The sequence below is a fragment of the Lacerta agilis genome, chromosome 5 (genome assembly GCF_009819535.1).
Source record: "Lacerta agilis isolate rLacAgi1 chromosome 5, rLacAgi1.pri, whole genome shotgun sequence".
NCBI classification, from domain to species: domain Eukaryota; kingdom Metazoa; phylum Chordata; class Lepidosauria; order Squamata; family Lacertidae; genus Lacerta; species Lacerta agilis.
Genome location: NC_046316.1, coordinates 20691329 through 20717311, shown reverse-complemented (window position 1 = coordinate 20717311; position 25983 = coordinate 20691329). Strand labels below are relative to the sequence as shown.

At 44.5% G+C, this 25983-nt stretch overlaps 1 protein-coding gene across 1 annotated transcript in view; it reads left to right on the top strand.

The window, feature by feature from the left end:
* Nucleotides 1–3682: 3682 nt before the first annotated feature.
* The window catches only part of OPN4 (opsin 4), a 37706-nt gene continuing 15405 nt past the window's right edge, over nt 3683–25983 (top strand). Inside the window, exons 1-7 of the mRNA XM_033148823.1 lie at nt 3683–4319; nt 13821–13963; nt 17586–17719; nt 18352–18555; nt 21504–21675; nt 23735–23896; nt 25451–25558. Coding sequence (XP_033004714.1) covers nt 4191–4319; nt 13821–13963; nt 17586–17719; nt 18352–18555; nt 21504–21675; nt 23735–23896; nt 25451–25558 — 1052 coding nt within the window. The 5' untranslated portion in view covers nt 3683–4190. The remainder of the gene's footprint in view (nt 4320–13820; nt 13964–17585; nt 17720–18351; nt 18556–21503; nt 21676–23734; nt 23897–25450; nt 25559–25983) is intronic.

The window sequence follows — 25983 nt, the reverse complement described above, 5'->3', positions numbered from 1 at the left end:
CCACAGGTCGTGCTGGGCAGGCCGGGTCATCCTGTTATATACCTGTTGGGATTGACAAGGCATATGACCCTCACCTGAATCTCATAGCTCTCCTGACAGGTGCTTTCATTACAAACAGTATTTCTACCTGCAACACACTTGAGCAAACCTGCACCTCTCCCTAAGAGTCCATTAATAAAACACAGTGTTCATTCATAAAGCAGTAACATAAATCTTCATTGCTACATATTGGATGTGTATTTCAGCGGTTGAACATACAGGTTTATTGTCATGCTGTAGTGTAGTGCTTATGTGACTGTGAATAAAAGGTGGCTGGGCTCATTCTCCTGGGGTTTTGGGGGGTGGAGGTGACTAAACTGATTTCCAATAAGTGGCCCCCCTCAGTGACGGAGGAAGCCTCTTCGCTGCCTGGGGCGGCGGCGCAGAGGCACCCTCCTGGGGGTGGGACATCACGACGCATGTTGGATGCACTGCGCATGGTCAGAATTTCCGGGCATGCGTAGTGCATCCGGGCCAGCGCTTCTGCTCCCACGGCGAGCCAGCAAGCGAGCGGTGGGTCATGGGGCTGCCCCGTCCATGCTGATTTACAGACAGGGCAGCCCCACGAGCTGGTGAGTGAGTGGCGGCTTGTGGGGCTGTCCCGTCCATCCATAAAGAAGCACGGATGGGGTGCCAGGCGGCGGGGGAGGGGCCGGAGGGGCCGGGGAGTGTCACCCCCACCCCTGGAACCCGGGGTGGCCCACCCCCTACACCCCCCTCGCTCCGCCCCTGCCCCCCTTTATTTCCATTACAAGTCCTTGAGTCTGTACACTGAATAGTGACACCAGAGACCTAGAAGGTGCAGGCTTGTCAGTCCAACCCCTGAACATACTCATCAGGGCTGTCGTTAAGGCAATTGGAACAACTGGGCCTAATTGGGCCCTGAGGGCCGCTTCTAAGTTGGCCTCCACACCAGGGCAATCCAAATGGATTTTATTTATATCTATGAGATTTTGCAGACTTTGGCTGTGAACTGGGGCCCTACAAAACAAAACAAAAAAAACTAAAGATGGGGCCCTCTTCTTCAAATTGGGCTCCCACTGGCTAACCCTGAGTCTCATAGTTGCTGGTCCTGAGTTTCCCTGCCCTTGCCTGAAGTCTTGGGTTTGCAAATGAGGCACTGGGGAGATGGCAGGCTGGCAAGGCCCCCTAGATTTAGAGGTCCAAGTTGCCCTGCCCTTGCATGAAATCAGGGTGTGCAATTTTGGGAGAGGGGAGGTTGCCTGCTGAGGAGTGGACAGGCTGGTGAGGCCCCCTAGATTTAGGGGCCCTAGGCTTCAGCCTACTTAGCCTATACATAAATCCGGCACTGGCTATATCCTATACAGGAGCAGGGCCATCTTAACCGTTGGCAGTGCATGGCACCAGGGCGCCAGGCTCTCAGGGGTGCCAGGATGAGAGTCCGGGGCCAAGCGTTGGAGTCCGTGAAAGAGCAGCCAACAGCCGAGCGGAGTGGAGCCCTTCGGAGCGCCGCAGGCTCTTCTGCTGCAGACGGCTCTTCCCCGCATTCCAACGCTCGCCCCTGAACTTGCGCTGAGCTGTTGCAGCAGAAGAGCCTGCGGCGCTCCGACAGGCTTGGCTTGGCTTGGCTGTTGGCTCTTGCCCCAGCTGCATGGCAGCTAACTGTTTTGGTGCCACACCTGGAGCGCCGTGTAATGTTGTGGTGGGATCCACCGCATGCCGACAGCACCGAAGGCAACAACAAAACCTGAGGAATAGGAGCACACGGATCCCGTCTGGAGATGTTGCCTCTGATGCCACTTACATTCCCCATCATTCTGCACTAGCACCCCACATTGGGCGGCACTGGGAGCCGACAGCAGAGAAACCAACAAAGGAACCCGCAACTTGGCGCATGAACAGGATGCGTCACACAGCGCCCACAACATTACACGGTGCTCCGGGTGCTGCATGCACAGCTGAAACAGTTAAGCACCATGGGGGGGGGAGGCAGTGGGCGGACAACGCAGCGACTGTGCCTCCTGATATTTTGTATGTCCCCCCGCATGGAACTTGCACCCCTGTTCATATGCCCCTGTGCATGGGGCGCTGGCACCCCTTTTGGTTGGCGCCGTGAGTCCCTGCGTCCCACAACCGTTGTAAAGGTAAACAACTATTTCCTTTAAAAAACCGTCAATGACTTTGGGGTCCTCCCACCCCAAAAGGTCGACAACTCTGGGCAACTTAGAGGCGCTGGGTCGATCATTGTACCCTGGTGCCACATATGCTTAAGACGGCCCTGTGAATGAGCTCAGTAGAAGGCAGTTCTCTCCTCCTGTTCTACTTAGAGTGTCTCCTTCTTTCCCCTTTACAGACTGTAGTTTCAAGGATGGGACTAGTGCAATGACAAGAAGATCGGCACCTCCACTTGGGTTGAGTGTGTGCTATAAGACTGGTCTCCTCATACTGCAGGGTCTTCCATTTTACAGAGTGTACATTCAAGAAGGGGCGGGAAGGAAAACTGGTGCTATTAACAGTAATCCTTCTAGTTGGTTAATTGGTTTGGCAATTTCCATGCACATGACATGTGATGCTATTTATTTCCACCAAGGGTTAAATGATAACTAATCAGAAGCAGCTACAGTTGCAAATGGCAACAAAATATCTGTGAAAGGAAGAGGAGCAGGTTTGCTCAATTGTATTGCAGGTAGAAATACTGTTTGTAATGAAGTGAAAGCAGTAGTTTACTCGCTTGAATTGACAAATAAGAAAGTTTTGAGAATTTAAATTCTTGATTAAAATTGATTAGTTAATTGAGAAGGGGGTTGTAACAAAAACTGGGGCCTAATTTGAATAGTAGAGTGCCTGGTATCTGATGGGCAGACCAAAGCACTTGTCAGAGGGTGAGGGTCATATGCCTTGTCAATCCCAGCAGGTATATAACAGGACGACCCGGCCTGCCCAGGCCTTAATTAACTGTGTTTATTTGCTGCTTGGTGTGGCTACAAAAAATGAGGGGAAATATTAAACGCATTTCAGGCTCATTTGACTTAGCAGGTCAAAAGTTGCACAGGACATTTTAATAACGTAACAGGACAGCATTTTAAAAATCAATTCATCTCTAGGGGGCAATCCTGCCTGTTCGTTACGTGTACGCACTTCTCAGTATACGGTACACAGTTTTGCCCTTGGCTGATGTGATGGGGGAGGAAGGATACAGTTGAGGACTGGGTTGGTCTTTTAGCATTTGTTTTAAAGTATGTTTTTTTGTCTGTATTTAAATCAAGACTCAAAAGGGACCTCAATGCAGCACAAACTGCATTTGCTTTAATGTTATAATATTTAAGTCTCTCGTCTTTCTCTCTTTGTCCCTTGAAAGGAGGACAATTATTAATTTTGACCTAGATTTTTAAGCAAACCCATTAACACATACATAAATAGATTCATAACTAAATCCATTAGAGCCTTGGGGCCTGATCCAGCCAGAGAGTGATTTCAGGGGGAATTTGCCTGAGCAACATGCTTAACACTTCCCCATTGAAATATCAGTGGCACTTGTAAAAATTGCTTATTCGCATGCCCTTTTGTAGTCAGAGTACATCTTAGTATCAGGTATAGACTAATTAATGTGCCATGGCTGCAAAAGGATTAGATGCATGAATATCACTCACACACACACACACACACACACGTTTTAAAATGACAAAAAGTGAGGCCAGCTTGGAATGAGACCAACCTGTCCTCTCCTTTTATTTCTCCCATCATATTAAGCTGATGAGTTATTTTCACCATGTCTCAAATTTGCCCAAGGGACAATAGGAAGAGACATTATACAGTACTGAAATGCCCATTGGTTTGATGAAATAGTTACGCTGCTGCCTTGAATTTGCATGGGACAAATCAGGATCTAACTGGGCATGTGCACAATCTGCAGGCTCTCATATTTAAATAGAAAGCCGCTTCCATCGCTGCTGCCTCTTGCTGAGCTTAGAGACTGAAAGAGTGACTCTGAGGCTTTACAGAGGGGGGGGGGAAATCACCATTGGATTGTGTACAGCTTCAGAAGAGACTGGGAGAGAGAAATCGGACAAGTCTTTTGGAGAAGTTGAAAATGGGTGAAACTGTGCCGATCAATTAAAGGGTCCTACGCAGAGGGATTTTTGTTTCATTTTGGTGGCATTTCCTGGGTAAATGGTTTCGACCTTACCCATATGAATACGCAGTCCATGCAGAGAGACACCTCATCTACGGACTCCTACCACAGTAGAGTCGTAGATTTCCTGAATGACTCGGAAGCCAATGCCTTCAAGCTGGTGGACCTGGCTCCATTAACCCCGACGGTAAGTGTGACCGAGAAATCGCTTGTCATTGATTTAAGCCTATATAGCAAAAGTTTACAGTGGTGGTAATAGTGCCCAGTTTAAATGGAACTATGCAGGAACTATTGGGTCAGGCAAGAGTGTGTGCGACTGTGTGAGCTTTACCTGTGTAAAGTTAGCAATTCACAAATGAGCATCTTCAAGGAAAACCTGAGGGGAGCAGGAATGGAATTACCCGTAGTTTAAAAAAAGATCGCCAGTGGAACTGCAAATAGACCCCTCTAGTCAGAAGGTGGGTGACCTGTGTGTGCTAAAACCGGTGATTTCTCCACCGAGAAGAAGAACGCAGGTTGCCACTTTACAGCTTTTGCAGAAGTAGAAGAAGAGAAACATTGTTCAGAATGTGGTCAGGGTCACACAAACAGAAATAGACTACTGAATTCCAAGGTTCAAAACTATTTTCCCTGTTCTGAAACAATGGGTTGACTCCATTGGAGAAATGAGTGGGTGTCAATTAATGTGACTCTTGAGTCAGAGCTGCTATTTTGTCGCAGCCGGGTGATGTGATGGTCGTGGTGCTTTTATCCACTTGTTGAGTGAGCCCTCCTGTAAGGCCTTTTAGAAACTTTCAATAGGAAGGAAATGCTTTCATGAAATTCCAAAAGGGCGACTAGCTTGGTCTCTTGCAGCAAAAGCAGTTGCCTTGTGGCACCTTGGAAACACTGCTTTAATATAGCATGAGCTTCTATAGGAAGTAGAAGTGGTGGCTCTGCTTCAAAGGTGGATCTTTTCTATCAAAGCTCTTGCTACAAATACACTCTCTATAATCCTTATCAAGTAGGAAAGGACTTTTTAATAAAATAATTTCTGCCATTTCTATTTTTACCTGTAATCTTGTGATCATTTTGTTGGTGTTTAAGGAAACGAGTGGAGCATGTTTATCACAGGAGTTCTGAAAAGTAAAATGCCCCATCTCTCACCCTCTCACTTTGGATAGGGGATTAGTAACATTTGTCCACTGTTTTTAATAGTCTTTAAAGTTGAAACAAACAAAGATAGTTAAACTACTTTCAAATTGAGCAGGGAGTGGGCTCCTTTGTGGGATGCTGTGAAGAGGCTTGCTGGAGAGATTATTGCATGCAGTGAATGAAAAGCTCCATGGTTAGCTTTGCCTAACTACCGTACATTAGTGTTACGCTACCCTTCGAAAGTGATGGGCATGCATCATAGTTTGCTGCACATAATTTACTTCCATCTTTCGAACTGCTTCTTGCAATCTTTCAGGTCTAACTTTTGTGAATGGGTTTTGGCAGGGCTATCAGCGAAATTAGTGTTCTGAGGGCCAGGTCGTCTATTACTTCTGGCAGCCGTCTTGCTCATGCAAGTGGTCTGCTCACATAACTTCAGAGGAGAGAACACACTGAAAAATTCAGATGGGCTTCTGTGGTCAGTGAGCTCTCTGTGCATCTTCTGTGAATTCTCTCCTCTGACGTTACGTTGTGTAAGATGATCATTTGCATGAGCATCAAAATGTCCAAAAATCCTTCACTGTCTTAGGTGAATTCAGTATCATTACTATTACGATTAACCTGTCTTATGCCCTTAGGTTCCAGAGTAAAAAGGTAAAGGTAAAGGGACCCCTGACTATTAAGTCCAGTCGTGAACGACTCTGGAGTTGCAGCGCTCATCTCGCTTTACTGGCCGAGGGTGCCGGCATTTGTCCACAGACAGGTTCCAGGTCATGTGGCTAGCATGACTAAGCTGCTTCTGGCGAACCAGAGCAGCGCACGGAAATGCCATTTACCTTCCTGCTGGAGCGGTACCTATTTATCTACTTGCACTTTGACGTGCTTTCGAACTGCTAGGTGGGCAGGAGCAGGGACTGAACAACGGGAGCTCACCCCATCGCGGGGATTCAAACCGCCAACCTTCTGATCGGCAAGCCCTAGGCTCTGTGGTAGGTTACAACAATTACAACGATATATAACACATACAGTAATTAGTTTTCTGTTTCAATCATGTGCGCGTTAATTTTAAATGGAGGATATATATGAGGGATTGCATCCAACTAAGTTCCGCTCAGAGTTGACCCATTAATGAAACTATGTTAGCCATTTCCATTCATTTCTATGGGTCTACTCCGGCACTGGATACAACCCAAGATCCAAAATGCATAGCAATCTTATGATATGTACTAATAGCTGATTCAATTCTCCTAGTGCTGGTCCTTATGTAAGTCAACACAGCACCACTCACACACAAGAGGAAGTTTGCAAAAATACCAGAGGCTTGCAGAAGTCAAAACAACCTTGGGGGGGGGAATCCCAAAGTGGGGGGTAGAACTGCCCAATGAGGATGGAGCATGTTGTTGTTGTTGTTCAGTCGTTCAGTCGTGTCCGACTCTTCGTGACCCCATGGACCAGAGCACGCCAGGCACGCCTATCCTTCACTGCCTCTCGCAGTTTGGCCAAACTCATGATGGAGCATGCTCAGTAGCAATAGAATTCTGATGGTGGGTTGGGAATTGGAGGTGGGAGAGAATGAATCATAGAATCATAGAGTTGAAAGAGACCACAAGGGCCATCCAGTCCAACCCCCTGCCAAGCAGGAAACACCATCAAAGCATTCCTGACAGATGGCTGTCAAGCCTCCGCTTAAAGAACTCCAAAGAAGGAGACTCCACCACACTCCTTGGTAGCAAATTCCACTGCCGAACAGCTCTCACTGTCAGGAAGTTCTTCCTAATGTTTAGGTGCAATCTTATTTCTTGTAGTTTGAATCCATTGCTCCGTGTCCGCTTCTCTAGAGCAGCAGAAAACAACCTTTCACCCATCCTTTTATATATTTGAACATGGCTATCATATCACCCCTTAACCTTCTCTTCTCCAGGCTAAACATACCCAGCTCCCTAAGCCATTCCTCATAAGGCATCGTTTCCACGCCTTTGACCATTTTGGTTGCCCTCTTCTGGACATGTTTCAGCTTGTCAGTATCCTTCTTGAACTGTGGTGCCCAGAACTGGACACAGTATTCCAGGTGAGGTCTGACCAGAGCAGAATATAGTGGTACTATTACTTCCCTTGATCTAGACCAGGCATAGGCAACCTTCGGCTCTCCAGATGTTTTGGCCTACAACTCCCATGATCCCTAGCTAACAGGACCAGTGGTCAGGGATGATGGGAATTGTAGTCCGAAACATCTGGAGAGCCGAAGGTTGCTGACCCCTGATCTAGACGCTATACTCCTATTGATGCAGCCCAGAAAAACTGGGTGGGAGCAGGAATGGAATGTAGCATCTAGGAGAAGGGGATGGGTAACTGGAACCAGAGGCAGACTTTGTAATATGACACCCCGCCCGCAATAATTCTTATTTTCACAATAATTCATTTCCATACGGTTGGTTCTTCTCTGTAGGTACCCATATAAATATAAATTATTATCACTATTATGAATCATATTTTGCACCCCTTTGGCTCGGTGCTCTGTACAGGGGAAAACCCGCACCACCCAAGTCCAGCACTGCTGGAATGCTGAACAAGAACCCTCTACACAGCAATGTTTTATTGCAGGTCCCACTGGTAATATTTATTCATTCAAAAGATGAAACAAAATCTCTTCATGCAAAAGAGATAAATAACAGCGCCAAACTGCATGCAGGCAAGAGCTTGGGGAAATAGTGGGATTTGACTACGAGGATTTATTTTGAAATGTATTGACACAGCGGCATTGATGTGCATGGTGTTTTACAGAGTAATGTGAGCAACCAGCCAGCCTGCCAAAGCAGGTCCTAGGAGCTTACCGTGTCTTTTCTGATAGAGCAAGAAACAGTGGCAGACAGGGGAGGAGAAGGTAAAAGCAAGTAGAATGAGAACATGCATGGAGACCGTCGAGTCCAGCAATTTGCTGTCATGATAGCCAACCAAATGCCACTGGGAAACCCACATGCAAGGATAGATAGCTCCGTTGGAAGAGCATGGGACTCTTGATCTCATGGTCATGGGTTCGAGCCCCACGTTGGGCAAAAGATTCTTGCCTTGCAGGGGTTTGGTCTAGATGATCCTTGTGGTCCCTTCCAACTCTATGATTCTGTGATTCTTTAAGGCAGGACATAAGCACAAAAGCACTTTCCCTGCTTGTGATTCCCTGCAGTTGGAACTATGTGACCATGCTGTTACACATACGTAGGCTAGAGTTCATTAGAGAATGAACCTGTTAGGTGCTATAAGAACAAACATATTTCTGGGTTTTTTTGGATCTCATCATGAAAATGGATAGCAGATGGCAACAGCTGGGGGGGGGGGGGAGAGAGACACAGGATTAGTGGAAAGTGGCCCAAATTCGACTGTCCAATGGGGATGTCATTTGCAAATGGGGGAAAAGGCCAGACCTTTGAGATTACGATGTGCGGCTGTAGGCATATTTTCTGCGTCACTTGTATGCCTTTTATTTTAGCTCTACATTTCTACCAGTGCTTTTTAGTATGCAAAAGTGTGGCATTTAAACGTGGCCATATGTGTTGTTTAATGCGATGTATAGACTCAAATTGGGGAGAAGACACAGATGCTACAGGACTTGCTATGGGACACCCTTTGTGGAAGCCTCCCACAGCTCTGCAACTCATAATTTTGTTGAACGTGTGTGTGGGGGTGGGTGGGTGTCGATAGATAGATAGATAGATAGATAGATAGATAGATAGATAGATAGACAGAGATGTATTTCTCCACACCTGACATTTGAATGGGTGAACTGACTCCAGCCAAAAGTACAGATGGTAGTGTTGAGTAAATGACTTGCATGTGTGAATCACCCACTGCAGGTTAAACCCCACAGACCAAAAGGCCATATTACACCCACAGGCAACTCAAAACCCAATTCTCTTTTAAGAAGAAGAAGAGGAGGAGGAGGAGTTTGGATTTGATATCCCGCTTTATCACTACCCAAAGGAGTCTCAAAGCGGCTAACATTCTCCTTTCCCTTCCTTCCCCAAAACAAACACTCTGTGAGGTGAGTGGGGCTGAGAGACTTCAAAGAAGTGTGACTAGCCCAAGGTCACCTAGCAGCTGCATGTGGAGGAGCGGAGACGCAAACCCGGTTCACCAGATTACGAGTCTACCACGCTTAACCACTACACCACACTGGCTCTTAAAGGGAGACTATTCACCCTCTTGGCTAAGAGTACTTAAGTAATAACTCACCAAGTGATGGAAGTGTGTGGAGATGAATCAACCTTTCAAAACTCTTACAGAGCAACCCTTACACGTGGCTCCTTGGCAAGTAAACCCCACTGGGTTCAATGAGACTTATTCCCAGGTATGTGCGTGCAGGATTGCAGCCTTGGACTTGATTAAGAGGCCTCAGACACCTGGGGCAGTCTTAGCTAGTGGTCTGATCAGCTCCTTTCAGCACATGGTGGAAGGGGGTATATGGAAAGCCTTCTCATTTGAACCACTGTGTTGTTGTTGTTGTTGTTGTTGTTGTTGTTGTTTTGGGGGGACTACTACTTATTCACTAAAGTGGCCAAGGGCTTTCTTTCTTTCTTTCAACCTTTCTCCTTATTTGCTACAAATAAGGGTAGGCTTGGAACAGCGGCTTAGTTTTTGTTAAAGAGAAAACTAGAAAAAGAAAACTCTGAACAAAAAACACACACATCTACACACACAAATGCTGGTACCACCATTGCAACACCTTTTAGCATCCCTCATTTTTGGAATCTGAAAGTTGAAAAATTCAACATACCATAAATGGAGCCCAAGGTTGAAGAAGGCTGCCATAGAGCAGATGTGGTCAAAGTGGTGCTGAACATATGTTTCTGGATGGTGACTGCCTTCATTCCTTACCTTTAGCCTTGCAGGCCAGAGATTGGAGGAGCATTTTGCCAACTTGGAGTCAGTCTTGCTCTTTCCTCATGGATTTGTTTTGCATGTGTATAAACATTAGAGCAAGTCTGCTTCTTCCCTTTCTATAGGACTGCTGGACAAGACAGGATCTTTATTTGTTTTCATAGAAAAATGGAGAGACAATCCTGGGCCCTGCCTCCTCTTTGCATGTTGTTAAGTTTAATTGGTTTCCCGCAAATGGTATATTATTTTTAGAAGTCAGCAAATCTTTAACAACAGGATGATTGCCCGTGAAAAGTAACTTGGCTTGCTCCATAATATTTTCAGGGGATTATATGGCGATATTGGGAAACTGGAGAATGCTCAGTGATGCAAACACAGTAGGGTCAGGATATTTTGCAACCATTTCCCTTCTGGCCACTGGATGGATTTGACATTTCATTTTGTGTGCATTAAAAAAATGAAACGGGGGAATATATGCCCAGAAGAGATAAGATTTTCTTGCTCATGTGATTTAAGCTGCTTTAAAACGCGCAGTTTACTTGTTCAGCAAAGAGCTTTAACATCTGAGAGTGTTGTCATATGCAATTCTGCCTTTTAGTATTTACTGCGTCAATTCTGGATGTTAACATAGAGCAGCCCAAAGTATATTCCAAGCCTATGTAGATTTGACAACAGAATTTCGAATGTCGGAGCTGGGGAAAAAACCTAATTTAAACTATCGCTTATGAAAATGACCTCAGTTTTTGGAAATACATCCCCAGTGTGCCAAGGCACACTGACCAGCTTTACTAGATTGTTAGAACTCTGTGTTGCTGCACTTCGAAATTATTTAAAGGTGTATTTGAAGAGGTTTTGCCCCCAGTTTTGGTGAATAAGCTCCCAGATCATAGAATCTTAGAGTTGGAAGGGACCCAAGGATCATCTAGTCCAACCCCCCTGCAATGCAGGAATTTCAGCTAAAGCATCCATGGCAGATGGCCATCCAACCTCTGCTTAAAAACCTCCAAGGAAGGAGAGTCCACCACCAAACAGCTCTTACTGTCAGAAAGTTTTTTTGCTAATGTTTAGTCAGAATCTCCTTTCCTGTAACTTGGAAGCCATTGCCTCAAGTCCTACCCTCAAGTGCAGGAGTTAACAATGGGGTGGAGTATTTGGGCATTCTGCTTCCAGTCACAGTCAACTTTATGTCTTTGGGATGCTCACAAGCAGAACACAAAGCCAGCAGCCCACCGATGCTGTTTCTCTCCCCACCTTCTGACAATTCCGAGGTATACTGCCTCTGACTATGGAAGTTCCATTTAGCTACTCGTTGGCATGACGTCTGTGAATTTGTGGAATCCATCCATCTAATCAATTCACTGGTATCACCCCCATCTTGAGGAGTGAATCCAAAAAGTCAGCCGTGCATTATGCAAAGAATGCGCCGATGTTGTTGCCAGCCAGTTACATCGAGAGATTCTCATGCCATGAGAATTGTAGGGGAGGGGACTCCTCCCTTACTCCATGCATAAATTTTATAAATACCTGCCATATCCTAGACCCCCAACCCCACCACATTCTTTTTTCTTCTTCGTCATCTAAGGCTTACATTCTAAGCCACAGCTTCTTGGACTCCAAGGACAATGGTCCTGATTGTGCCTGCCATTTTGCCTGCCTTCCAGCAACTTCAGCAAACTGCTTTCTGTCCTTCTGCAGGTGGGGAAGGACCCCTGTTCATTCGAAAGGGTCCCTGCATGAAAAAGGCCTACCGTATTCAAAATAGAGCATTCTTTGCATTTTCCTTCATTGCTGTCACTGTTTGAATTGTGTCGATGTTCCTGAAGAGGAAAACATCTATCTCCAGTTGTTTTCAGTAGCAGCATGAAGCGGGGTTTGGGTTCTTATACTGAAGGTGGTGTTGCTTCAATGCTGCCTTCATGTCCTAGCAATGCAATGAAAGTATACTGGCACCAAGTGGCCTGAAGCCTTAGATGCAAGATTCTTTTTGCACCTCATTCTTCAATGGCTTGATGGAACATTTTGGGCTTGATGCATTTCTGCAATTGATGGGTGTTCTTCTGAAGAGGGTCACATTAAACATAAATGAATTGTGGTGTTTTTGCAGTTCTCTCTCTCTCTCTCTCTCTCTCTCTCTCTCTCTCTCTCACACACACACACACACACACACACACAAAAGCAACATTATTATTATTAGTAGTAGTAGTAGTAGTAGCCCGCCCATCTGGCTAGGTCCCCCCAGCCACTCTGGGCGGCTTCCAACAAATATTAAAATACATTAAAATGTCACGGATTAAAAACTTCCCTAAACAAGGAATTGGCCCGTAAGGGGAAAACAACACCAACTCCAAAATCCACAGTAAGGCAATGCCTTTGTTTTGACTGACCAAGTATTGCAAGATAGAGAAGTGAGTAAGCTGTCATGTTTTCTATTGCTCTTCATCAAACTCGAAGTTATAAAAAGCAGGAGGTGGATGGGAGGCTATATAGAACTAAAATAATACAGTGGTTCCTCGGTTTTTGAATGTCTCCGTTGATGAACATTTCGGTTTTCGAATGGCGTAAACCTGGAAGTAAATGCTTTGTTTTTCGAACATGCCACGCAGCCTCTGCTGAGTGCAAGATCCTGAGGCCTAGCTGTTGGCTATTGAGTTTTCGGTTTTTGAACGTTTCAGAACTTGAACAGCCTTTCGGAACAGATTACGTTCGAAAACCAAGGTACCGTTGTATTCCCAAAACCCACAGTTAGGCAAAGCCTTGATTAGGACCAGCCAAAATGTCACATGATAGCAAGCAAGCTTTTGAATTCTCCAGGACTCTTCGTTCATTCATTGAATGGATGTCCTGCTCTTCCTCTCAAAGGAGCCCAGGACATCAAGCTACAAGTTACAAAAAGCAGGGGGCTAGTTGTGGGGGAATAGGCTGAATATAGCTACACTGAGATTTCCAGTGGGTGGATCAGGGATCCCATCCCATGCACAGCTCATTTTCTGTCCCCTTCGCTGGGAGTAGTGAAAACATTCAAATCCATTTAATTTGAATACATACAGGTGACAGCTTTTCTTGGCAAAGTATTTGAATTACCTGGGTATTATTTTTATATCATCATCATCATCATCATCACTTAGTAAGCGCAGGCAGGGAGCTCAATGGATGTTGAATACTACCTTCCTTGGAGTCTTATTTATACCAGATGCTAAAATGTGTGTCATTCCTTCTCCCTAGAGAATCCTGGGAATTGCTTTGCAACAAAGAGGGTGGTCTAGAGATCCCTAACAGTGAGTTCTCACAAAACTACCATTTCCAGAATTCTCAGGGGCGGGGGAGACCTATAAAGCTGATATAAGTTTATGGTGTAGCTAATACATAAAACAGATCCATGTGTATTCTTTTCTCTTTTGGTGGCAAGGAGGTCCTTTTAGCTTTACTTCTGTGCAAACTCCATGCTTTAAAGCTTAGTGAATGCAAACCAAGGCAGCTCTGTTATCCATTGTTCCAGTGTTTGCATTCCAAAGACGAGCAAGAGCAAATCTGGTTGGGAGAGAATTAATTTCTCTGAAATATTTGTTCCACCCAGATTTTGACTTTCTTCTTTCTCGCCAGGAGGCATCAGAATACCTGCTCTTCTGGTGGGTGGAAGACAATGGGGCCTTTGTGAATTTCTGCCATTCTGTTTCCCCTTTAGGAGCTGACGATGCTGAACCCCCCACACCCTTTCCCGACAGTGGACATCCCAGCCCACACTCACTATACCATCGGGGCTGTCATTCTTGTAGTGGGGATCACAGGAACTCTTGGTAACCTCCTGGTCATCTTTGCTTTCTGCAGGTATTCAACACAGTTACTTTCTGCTGTATTCCTCAGGATAAATTTTCATGCTAGCAGCACCAGAGGACATTGGAATGTATCTAGGAAACAATCCTAGTAGATTGTTGATCCATCTAGTTCAGTAATTCTGTATCTCAACTAGGCACTTCGCTCTTGTTGCATTTTGTTCCTTAAACTGTTTTGCATGGTGAGTTCTCAGGAAGCTCTTGAAATGGCAAACTGTATAAACAGTGTGCATTTGTTTGAAGGAAAACAGTTAGGAAAAGAGCCTGAGGAATCAATGTTTCCATTCCAAGACAAACTTAACAGTATTGAAACGAGGTGCCCTTGACAGAAAATCGGTTCCCTGTTGATGCCTACAGAATGTTCCACTATTTTCAAGGCATCCTGATTCGTGTGTCCCTGGTGCTGTGTGTGTGGGTGTATATGTGTGTGTACAACACATACATTTATTATACAGGCTTCCTTTCTTAATTGCGCTTTTAAAGGGAATGACAGAGGCCTACTTTTTTCAATGAAGTATTAACCTATATCTGGGAGGTATTGCAGAATGCTGGTTGAGGGGTGGGGGGCATGTGTGGTTGTGTGATCCTCAATATGAAAAAAAAATTCCCTCTGCTTGGAAAACTTGATTTCAAGGAGTAATGTCCAAACACAGCCCTGTTCCTGTCATGATAGCTTTCTACGTGCAGGAAACATGTTTCAGCTCAGATTAAGGTAAACCACCTCAATGGGAACTAGGCCAGAGGCTGTAGAGAATATTAAGCAATGGATGTGTAGTGCCAAGATCTCATGAGAGTAAGCCAGGGAAAAGCAACTGTGGCATGGTCACATTCTAGTACAGTAATGGGATTGAGCTTTCTACAACTTGATATTTATTGCTACTGGGGCTCTTCTGTCACATGCTGCCCAATAGCAAGTGGGTCAAATGTGGGCTGGACAAGGTAACTGTTAGGTGGGTTTGTAGCTGGTTGACTGACCAAACCCAAAGAATGCTAATTAATGGATCATCACCATCATGGGGAAAAGGCACAAGTGAGGTGCCGCAGGGTTCTGTCCTGGGCTCATTGTTGTTCAACACCTTTATAAATGGCTTGGATGAAGGAATTGAAGGGGTGTTCATCAGATTTGCAGATGACACCAAACTGAGAGGGGTAGCTATCACTGCAGAAGACTCTATGCCACAAGATTCAATATGACCCTAACGGATTGGAAAACCAGGCCCAAACTAACAAAATTAATTTCAACAGGAACAAATTTCAGGTTCTACACTTAGACAGAAAGAACCAGCTGCACAAATATAAGATGGGTGACATCCAGCTTGCGAGTAGTACATGTGGAAAAGATCTGGGGTTCTTAGTAGACCACAAGCTTAACATGAGTCAACAGTGTGATGCAGCGGCAAAAAAAGAAAAGAAAAGAAAAGCTGAGGCCATTCTAAGCTGCATTGACAGAAGTATAGTGTCCCAGTCAAGGGAAGTAATAGTACCACTCTATTCTGCTTTGGCCATAACAAACCTGGAGTACTGTGTCTCATTCTGGGCACCACAATTTTAAAAGGATATTGACAAACTGGAATGTGTGCAAAGGAGGGTAACCAAGATGATCAAGGGTGTGGAAACCAAGCCTTATGAGGAATGGTTAAGGAATTGTGTGTGTTTAACTTAGAAAAGAGAAGATGGAGAGGAGATATGATAATCACCTTCAAATATCTAAAGGGTTGTTATATGGAAGATGGAGCAAGGCAGTTTTCTTCTGATCCAGAGGTTTTCTCCTGAACCAATGGCTTCGAGTTACAAGAAATGAGATTCCGACTAAACATCAGGAAGAACTTTCTGACAGTGGAACAGACTCCCTCGGAAGGTAGTGGGCTCTCCTTCCTTGGAGGTTTTCAAGCAGAGGTTGAGTGATCATCTGTCATGGATGCTTTAATTGAGATGCCTGCATTGCAGGGGGTTGAACTAGATGACCTTTGGGGTACCTTCCCACACTACATTTCCATGGGTGCCAAGGGTTCTGGATCAGAGTTCAAGAGCAAGAGTTTCAGGACCATGGCCAGCACTCCTACAGCAGGGAGAAAATTGCCTAAGGTGCAACTGCTAGAGCATTGTGGTCTGTTCTCAAGGGTCCACTGAAGGCTTATGGGTAGTTAAAGGACAAGCATCCTTTGGTGCTCCTTTCAGGCTGTGAGGTTTGGGGTTTCGGAGACTTGGTCCATTGATACTACCTTGATCCTTGAAGGAGTCGTTAGAGCATTCCTCAGAGTCCATAGATGAAGGTACATCCTTGGTGTTTGGGGGGTGAGGTGTGGAATCTGGTGACACACCAGGTCTACCCAGGATGAGCTAGGTGTGCATCCATTTCCACCTTGGTGCTATGACTGCTCAGGAATTGAGGGCTCAGGGTCTGGGGCCATGACATTTCCTCCTTGTTTTTTTTCCTCAAATAGTGTAGGTTGCCAGCAGAATAAAGTAAAAGATGAGACCTTCTGCAGTTATTAATGTTGCTGGTGATTAAAAAAACAAACAAAAAACCATTGGGTCTAATCTCTGTATTTGGAAACTGCTGCTAATCTGGCCAGCAGTGGAAAATGGCCTCCCTATACAATATGACCCAGATGCAGAAAATCCATAGTACATCTGCTTTAATTTCACGTTAATCACCAGCAGCGGAGAAATGTAGGACAGAGCATTCAGAGAGGCAGGCATTCTATTTGTGTCACTGGGCTAGTGGTGAAAGCCTGCCCATGTGCTCCACTCTGTTGTGAATAGTTGGCCACTACCAACTGGTGGCCCTACCAAATTTTACAGTCCCACCCTTTCACTTGTAGCTCAATATTATCTGTACTGGCTGGTAGTGGTTCTCCAAGGTTTCGGCCATGGGACATTCCTGGCCCTACATGGAGAGGTTGAACAGGGGATTGAACCTGCGACCTCTTCCTTTGTACATATCATGCAAATATACCTATTTGTAGGCAATGCTCTGCCTGAATGCATTTCTCTATAACTGGGAAGGCTGTACTAATGGATGAAAGCCTATTTCTTGGGAAGCCCTCACCCGTGATCAGCTCAGTTGCCTTGGTAAAATCGACCTCAGGCCTTTGGACCAATATCTTCAGAATACAGAGGCACCCCAGAACGGAAAAGTTGGCTACCCGTGCTGTAAATATGGGGCTCAAATTCAACTTGTGGGGTGTGTGTCAAAATATAAATCTGCCCACTCTGGTAACGTAAGTTGCTTAGCTTTTTTTTTTGTTTTTTGGTCTTGCTGCTTGTTTTGAACATCTTAGTCTGCACTGTACATTTAAAGCAGTGTCGTACCACTTTAAATAGTCATGGCTTCCTCCAAAGAATTATGGGAAATGCCGTTTCTTACGGGTGAAGAGAGTGGTTAACCCTGAGCTGCAATTCCCAGAGCTCCCTGGGAAGGGGATTTACTGTTAAACCACTCTGAGGTGGAGCTCTGTGAGGGGAATGGGGCCTCTTAACAACTGACAGTCCCAAGGATTCTTTGAGGGAGTTGTGTGGTTTGACTCTGCTTTAAATGCACGGTGCAAATGAGGCCATAGCTCTGACACCCTCTTAAGAGTTACTTGCATTCATTCTCCTCTCTTCTCTCACAGGAGCAGAGGCCTTCGGACTCCCGCCAACATGTTCATTATCAACCTGGCTGTTAGTGATTTCCTAATGGCCGTCACCCAGTGTCCAGTTTTCTTCACCAGCAGTCTCAACAGACGATGGATATTTGGTGAAAAAGGTGTGTTAGAAACAGATTGTTCCCCCAAATCGTTTAGACTGAACAGGCTTGCTTGGAAGTTTATCAGATTGCCAGTAGGACTGTTGTTGTTTTTTAATCAACTGTCACTGAAGACTTTACAAGGAATTTATAAATGTTTGTTGATGGTTTTCCAATTTTTCGCACACCCTACCTCTTTGGTCGAGAAAAGCCATTCTTGGGACTTGAAGGTGACGTTCCCTTTCCTGTTGTAACCTGAGGAGGAAGAAGAGGAGGAGGAGGAGGAGGATGACCAATATTGCCCCAGCCATTCTGGGTGGCTTCCATTAAATATTTCTTATATTCCGCCCATTTTAGTAGGGGAAATTGCTTTGCAGAAATTCTCTACTGTAGTGAAAATTGCTTCCCAGCATGTGCATATTAGGAGAAAATAATCTCAAATGCTTCATGAGAATGTAAAACAATCACCACCGTCATGAAACGGTGTGGAAATGTGGATAAGTGAATTTAAAGAGAGAGAAACAGAAAACAGAGAGAAATCGAAATGGCGAACAAGTCCCTTCCTACCCTCACCTAGTGTATATGATTAAATCAAGTAAAACAAGTGTGCGTTTTGACTTGCCTGCTAACTCTGCTGTGCTCTTTCTGGAAAGGTTGTGAGCTGTACGCTTTCTGCGGAGCGCTTTTCGGCATCGCTTCCATGATCACTCTAACAGTGATAGCCCTGGACAGGTACTTTGTGATTACGCGACCCTTGGCTTCCATTGGAGTAATGTCTAAGAAGAAAGCTTTGCTAATCCTGTTAGGAGTCTGGCTGTATTCCTTAGCATGGAGCCTTCCTCCCTTCTTTGGATGGAGTAAGTGAGACAGAATTTTTTTTTTTATAAAAAAAATCTGATTACTTGATACTGAGATGGAAAAGCAGGAATTTATAGAATGGGGCTTTTAGAGCTTGTGACAGGTGAAAGAGGATTTACATATTTAACACGAAGGAATTCTCTGTAAGGGAGACCGGTTCGGAGCGAACAAATCTCGTAAGACATATAACCAAAGGGGAAAGCTTTGTAATGCTTACGGTCCGTTCAATTACATCGCAGTGACGCCTGTGCAGGGAAACTCATTAGCGAATTACAGAGAAAAGAGGAGATAAAATCAGGGATGAAAAATAATGGGGGGGGCCATCTTGCATAACATTTGCATAACCTCCTGCATCCAAGCTGAACGGAACAGCATAAATGATAGGCATGAATAAATACAGGATATTTGCCTGATTTTCATATATATTCATTGTTTACAATGGGGGTCATACTGAAAGCCTCGATGACATGGAATTGTGTGTGTGTGTTTGATCCAGTTCCCAACATTTTACTTCTTTGCTGTGCTCTAAGGTTAAGTTTTCACTGTGTGTCAAAGAGATGGGGTGCTATGTGCAAGTTTATGGGAGGGGGCAGTAAAATTGAATATTCATTGCCTCCCTCCCCCCCGGGGTGTTATTTGGAGATCCAATCAGTGTTAGGGTTTACCCGGCCAATGCACCACTGTTAATTGGGTCTTCTAATCAAAGTTCAAATTGCTCATTAGCAACCCAGTGAGACAAGGGAGTAGAGCATAGAAAGAAACCAGAAACTGAAAATTGTAACTGAAGCAGCTCTGTTGGTTTGTTGATGTGCAGTGTGCCATTCAAAGCACATTGCTATCTTCATGTGAAAGAGAATGATGTTCTGAGCTTTTAATCGAAACATAGCAACATGAAGCAATAAAGCACATAGGAAATAATATGGAGTAGAAATAACGTGAGGATAACGTTGCGATAGGTTTTACAGGGCAGTCAGAGCTTGTTTCCTAACAAGTTGGCCTGTTAATTCCCTCCAATCTATCTAGTTCTGAAACAGAATTTCCATACCATATCCTAATTTACGTAGCATTTCAGAATAAAGTCCACAGTTGGGAAGGGAGCACATGGAAAATAGTGCAAGGCACACCTGATTCTAGCTATCAGCACATGTTTATTGAGTGGACATCTTCCTCTGTCCTACGTTGCTGTGCATTGCATTTCTGTGTTGCTGCTTTGTCGTTCTGATAACGGTTGTGTTTGTGGGTTTTCTTTTATGATTTTAATTGTACTTTGTACCCATTGGAATTGTTATGTTTTTGTATCCTACCTTGGGACTGTTTGGTGAAGGGGGGGATATTACTACAAATAATCATAATCATAATAAGCTTAAGAGTTTACTAGTTTGCTACTGTTATCTTTGCTCTGGGAAAACAGGAGTGGCGCAGGCAGACTCTGAGGACCTCTCAGCTCAGAGCGAGCATTCTTGCACGGGGAGGAGGGCTATGGAATACCTTGCTGCAGCAACTGCATTCTTCCTGGAGTGCCAAATGGTGGAGATTGATTCGTTGGCCAATGAGTACCTGCAAATCTCCTGCCCTTCCTGTCATGTCGCCTGTGGCAAAGGTCTCTGTGTGGCTAACAAGCTGACCAGGGCTCAGGCCTTTCAAACCGAGGCCTCATAAAAACTAACTCAATATGCGTTATCCATGCAAGATGCACCAAAAGTAGATTTCTGTTGCTTTGACAAGAGACTCTTCCGTTTCACGAATACCTTAAGAGGGCAATACGAGAAAGCGCACTTCAAAAAGAGGCATAATTTGATGAGGCAGAACAATCACTTACCGAGTATTAGAATCACTGCTTTATAATTAGATTCTCATTGTATCCAAAATATGCACTCTCACGGGACCAATAGGGAAAGCTGGGCTCAACATCTGGTGTGACATTTCCCAAAGCAGAAATGATAAAAGTTATTGCTAGGAATTCTGGGAATCGCCGAGGCTACAGCAGTTTAATGTCCGCAGTTAATTGCATTCCTACACAACATCCATCAGGAGAATAGTTCCTATTTCTTTTGTGTTCCTTTAAAAACAATGTTAATTTAACCGCAAACTTAATTATATGTACCAAATTAATTTCTATTCTGCTGGTGGTTTTATTGAGAGCTTTAATAATTGTTTCATCTTGTACTTGGTCACGAGAGGTATGGTTCTTTTTAGCCAACAAAAGGAGGTGTGTTAGTTGTTCATCAAAGCCTATCAAATAAACCTTCTCCCATTAGCAGCAGGGAATAGCGAGGTGCCAGTCCGCACAATCTAGCTTGTGGCCAGAGCAAGGTTGATAAATTAAAAACCATCTCTGTAATGGGACACCAGGAGTCTTCTAGGAGCTGAAGCAAGGAGAGGACAATGTCAGATCTGAGCTGCACTGAACTTGTTTACACTGTAGCCTAACACAAATTCATAATGGACCAGTATTATTGCCTTTATTCATTTTCAGGATATTAATCACCACAGTTCCTTAAGTGGAAGTCTCTTGTGCAAGCACAACACACTTGCACATGTGCAGCATACTGGTGATTTTCACTATTGCCTTTCTAAGGAAACTGCCTTATACAGAGTCATCTAGTCTTGGTCGACCTAGCTCGGTATTAGCTATTGCTGATCTGCAACTCAGGAAAACAGTTCATGGATCTGATAAGGTGGGCTGTAGTCCACAAAAACGTAGTCCAGAATAAATTTGCTAGTTGTAAAATTGCCACAAGATTACGCGGCAATGGATCCTACTATGAGTTAACTACAAATTTTCTAAAGCAAGCAAGCAAAAGGTTACCCTCTGAAATGTGGTTTACAGCATTATTGCACAGTTTTAGCAAGCTTGAAGTTAAATTTCTGATTACATTTTAAATTTAAGTTCCAATAACTTTTGGAGGGAAAACTTATTTTTTTCCTCCCCTGTCTTTCCGCTAAGGTGCTTATGTTCCAGAAGGCCTCCTGACATCCTGCTCCTGGGATTATATTACTTTCACCCCATCAGTCCGTGCCTACACAATGCTCCTCTTTTGCTTTGTGTTCTTCATTCCTCTAATTGCCATCATATACAGCTATTTCTTCATTTTCAGAGCCATCCGGAATACAAACAGGTGAGTCACGCATGTGCTTCTCATTGTCTGCGTTAGTGGAAGGTTACTTTGCCCCCCGCCCCCTTCCCCACAAAGCTGTGACCTCCAGCCAGTAGGAAACAAAACAGGAAAATGAAGTGCAGGCAAAAAACGGCTGTAGGTTCTGCACCAAGTTCCCACATCATTTTTAATAGGCACTTGGATCAGATTTCAGAGAGATATTAGGGTGTCTGATTTGGAGCACAGCTCCATGAATTATCTGAGGATTGGAACAGACAGAGAGGAATCAGATTTTACTTGTGTCTAATATACAAAGATGAATGAGAACCAGGGTTGCAATTAGGAACTGACATGATGTATTGGATGGAAGTTCCATCTAATTCAGAGCTGTTTATACTCTTTGCTTTAAAACAAACATGGAAAGCAAAATTCTGCAACCTGTATAAATTCTGCCAATGGTTATTTCCCTTTGTTTGTGTCTGTCCCCCTTTCCCATATTTTTTTAATTAGATTTTGCTTTGTCTAATGTATTCTTTTGAAAGCACTTAATGGTGGGTTAGATCCAGACTCCCTTGATGCTTGGAGCACACTGGCTGAGAAGTCCTATTGTTTACAGTGGGTCTACTCTAAAGCATCAGTATTAGCCCAGTTTGCCTCTAATTTCATAGTTTGCACAATTTGTTCTGCTTCTGCTGCTGTTGTGAGCTGTCCTAGAGAATCCTTCCCCAGGATTGATAGGCACAGGAAGGAATGAGGAACATGTGCGGTCATCTGCAGGAATCAGAATCATCAAGAATCTGGATAGCTCAGTTGGTTAGAATGTGGTGCTAATAATGCCAAGGTTGCAGGTTCGATCCCTGTATGGGGCAGCTGCATCTTCCTGCATTGCAGGGGGTTGGACTAGATGATCCTCAGGGTCCCTTCCAACTCAACATCTCTGAAACAGTTTTGAGCTTGTATTGATGGATGAGCCTGGCAAGATAACGAAGGTTTTGGCAGCACATGCCAAAGATTTGAATTTTTCATGCCCGATTTACCAGCTGCTTCTTGTGGATGAGAACCTTGTGACTGATTATATTGGGGAAAGAAAACCACACGCTTGCACTCAAAGGTTCGCATGCAGAAGCAGAAGCACTCTCATATAACTGGAGTTTGTGATTTTGCCCCAGATGCAGCTCCTGCCATCATGTTGCATTCTGCTCCAGAGCAGAAGAAGGAGGGACCATAATGGTTCAGTGCAGATGTGCTTTGCCTGTGGAAGGTTCAAATTTCAACTCCGGTAAAATATCAGAAAGCTGATGATGGATAAGAGTCCAGCCTGAGACTCTGGAGAGCCACCAAAACAGTCAGAGACAATGCTGAGTTCGATGCACATATAGCTTGACTCGGCACAAGTTGGCTTCCTATGTTGAGAGCCCCTAACCCTCCCATATTATGGTTTTCCCAGTAGTAATGTATGGAAGTGAGAGCTGGACCATAAAGAAGACTGATCACCGAAGAATTGATGCTTTTGAATTATGGTGCTGGAGGAGACTCTTGAGAGTCCCATGGACTGCAAAAAGATCAAACTTATCTATCCATAAAGAAATCAGCCCTGAGTGCTCACTGGCAGGGCAGATCCTGAAGTTGAGGCTCCAGTACTTTGGCCACCTCATGAAAAGAGACCCTGATGTTGGGAAAGATGGAGGGCACAAGGAGGGCACAAGGAGAAGGGGACCACAGAGGATGAGATGGTTGGACAGTGTTCTCGAAACGACTGGCATGAATTTGGCCAAACTGTGGGAGGCAGTGGAGGATAGGGGTGCCTGGCGTGCTCTGGTCCATGGGGTCACGAAGAGTCGGACACGACTGAACGACTGAACAACAACAACAACCCTCCTGAATGGCTTTTCAGGGACTGATGAAGCTGCATCTGTGAAAAGGGCAAATTGACAACACAAATACATCTATGTGCTTCCATTCCTGAAAGTTGATCTTTGGATATAAATGGCCTTGACCCAGTAATAAATAAACAAGTGGCATTCTGTGTAAGCAGACCTCACTTTTGTCCCTTCATTCATGTTTTGTTCTTTTTCCTCAGGGCTGTTCAAAGGATCAGTTCAGACGGTACAAAAGAATCTCAAAGGCTGTCCCAGAGGATGACGAATGAATGGAAAATGGCCAAAGTAGCCCTGGTTGTCATCTTGCTTTATGTCCTCTCCTGGTCTCCATATTCCATGGTAGCTTTGCTGGCTTTTGCAGGGTAATCAATAAATATTGTTATGTCTGCAAGGGGCCTGGGGGAAATGAAATGAGAACAGAAACAGTGAATGAAGCACACCACAAATGGCCAACCAATGAATCTAGGTGCTTGACTGCAGGAAGTTCCTTATAATCGGCAGCTGTAACCAAAGTAGGGGAGGTGATAAATGTGGCATGTGTTAGCCACCCAATTCCTGGTATTTGATCTTATAGACACATTTATTTATTTATTAGATTTATCTGGAATTGAGGATATTGGCCAGTGCAGACATGCAAAAAACAAACAAACCCCAAACCTAAACTTTATCCACATGATGCCACCCGTCCCACCATCCCCAGGGATGCTTTGACGTGGAGACTGTAACACAGATAAAGTCACAGCTACCTTGGGGGGGAGGGACCCAAATTATTAATGGCTGAAAAAGATGCCGCTGTTGTGGCTGCAGAAATCATCTCCAGAAAGCTCAAATCATATCTGTGGGTGGCTCTTGAAGCTGGCTTGGAAGTTTCAACCGGTGCAGAACTCTGTAACTCAGTTTCTGATCAGAGCAAAACAAAAGAAATGTATCTCCAGCTTAAGCTCAGGAATGTAGGCTGGCTGATGCTTGTTTCAGCTTTGGGGAGGAATGGCAGGATATTAATTCCATAAATAAATAAGCTGGAGTTCTAAAAAGACTGGCTTCACTGCTGCCATAAGATCTCTTTCTCTGAGATCACAGGGTAGGTTTTTCCCTGGTCATCCACCCAGCCATCCTTCAGTCATGGAACCCCTAGTGGCACACAGATTATTCCACTCAGACACTAACCATATCCAGACTTGCTGTACTTCAGTGATATGATGGCCTTATGTGCCTTCATATCACTGTCCCCCAATAAAATTAGAAAAGGTCATGGTTGTCTCCTCTTCATCATGCATACACCATGGAACTGCTTACCAGTGGAAAGCCACACGACCAGTTCCATAGCACTTCTCAGCTAACAGGTGAAGATGCTCTCGTTTTGCTACCAAGGCAGATGCTGTTGATTCCACTTGTTGCTGGGCATTCCTTCCTGCTCTTCCTGCTTTTACTCCAGCTGCCACTTTTTTGTTGAATTTTTTTTTAATGGCCACAGTGTTCTTTTTCAATTGCTGATGCTGTGCTTTAGCGATTTGTTTTTTTTAATTGCTTGTGTACATTGCTTTGCAGTGTTGGACAGGTGATGTTGCTGTTTTAATAGAGGAGCTTGCTTTTAATCTACTTAATTATCTATTTAATTGTGCCGCTGCCGAGTTGCTGCTTCAGATCAAGGTTTTTCATTAATTTAAATGCATGCCTTTGGGCAGGGAGGAGGAGGCTGATAAATCTGTTCTCCATGTGAATGTGCTCCTAAGTTCAGCCGAGGTACATCATTTAGAAGATTTTACGTGACTGGATTGACCCAGTGTGGACTAGCACTTAGAAGAACTTTGTGGAGGAGCATTCAGAAGTGCAGTATGTTATGTAAAAGGAAGAAAGGGACAGAAGCCATACCCTGGCAGAATTAAATCTAAGAAAGTGTGTTTCCTTTGCTTTAGGTACTCCCATGTGCTCACTCCCTTAATGAACACAATACCTGCAGTGATTGCCAAAGCTTCATCCATCTACAACCCAATCGTTTACGCCATTGCCCACCCCAAATACAGGTAAGTTCCACCTTTTGTAAAGAACTGGGGCTTGCAACCAGTGACAGGTCTTCTTTTAGGGTAACCGCAAGCAATACGGGGTGCCACTCCTGTCACATTAACACTATCTTATATTTAACATCTCAGCTGGTAGATGTCGGCAGTAAAGGTTTCCATGTCAATGAGTGAGTGGGCTCCTGGAGGAGGGCCTGATCTCTGTTTCTCCTCTGCCAGTCTGTTTGGTTTCTACGCTGGCTAAGGAGGGAGGAAAACCCATCCATCAGACCCATCCCTCCTCCACCAGCCCACAGTGAAAAGGCAAAAATTGTTTTACTAGCCACTGAGAAGCAAAGGCTTGCCTCTGGCCCCAAGTCATGCATGGAAATTGATGCTAGCATCTCAGCAGGCTAGTAACTATTTACAAGTGCACATACAGGGGATTTAAG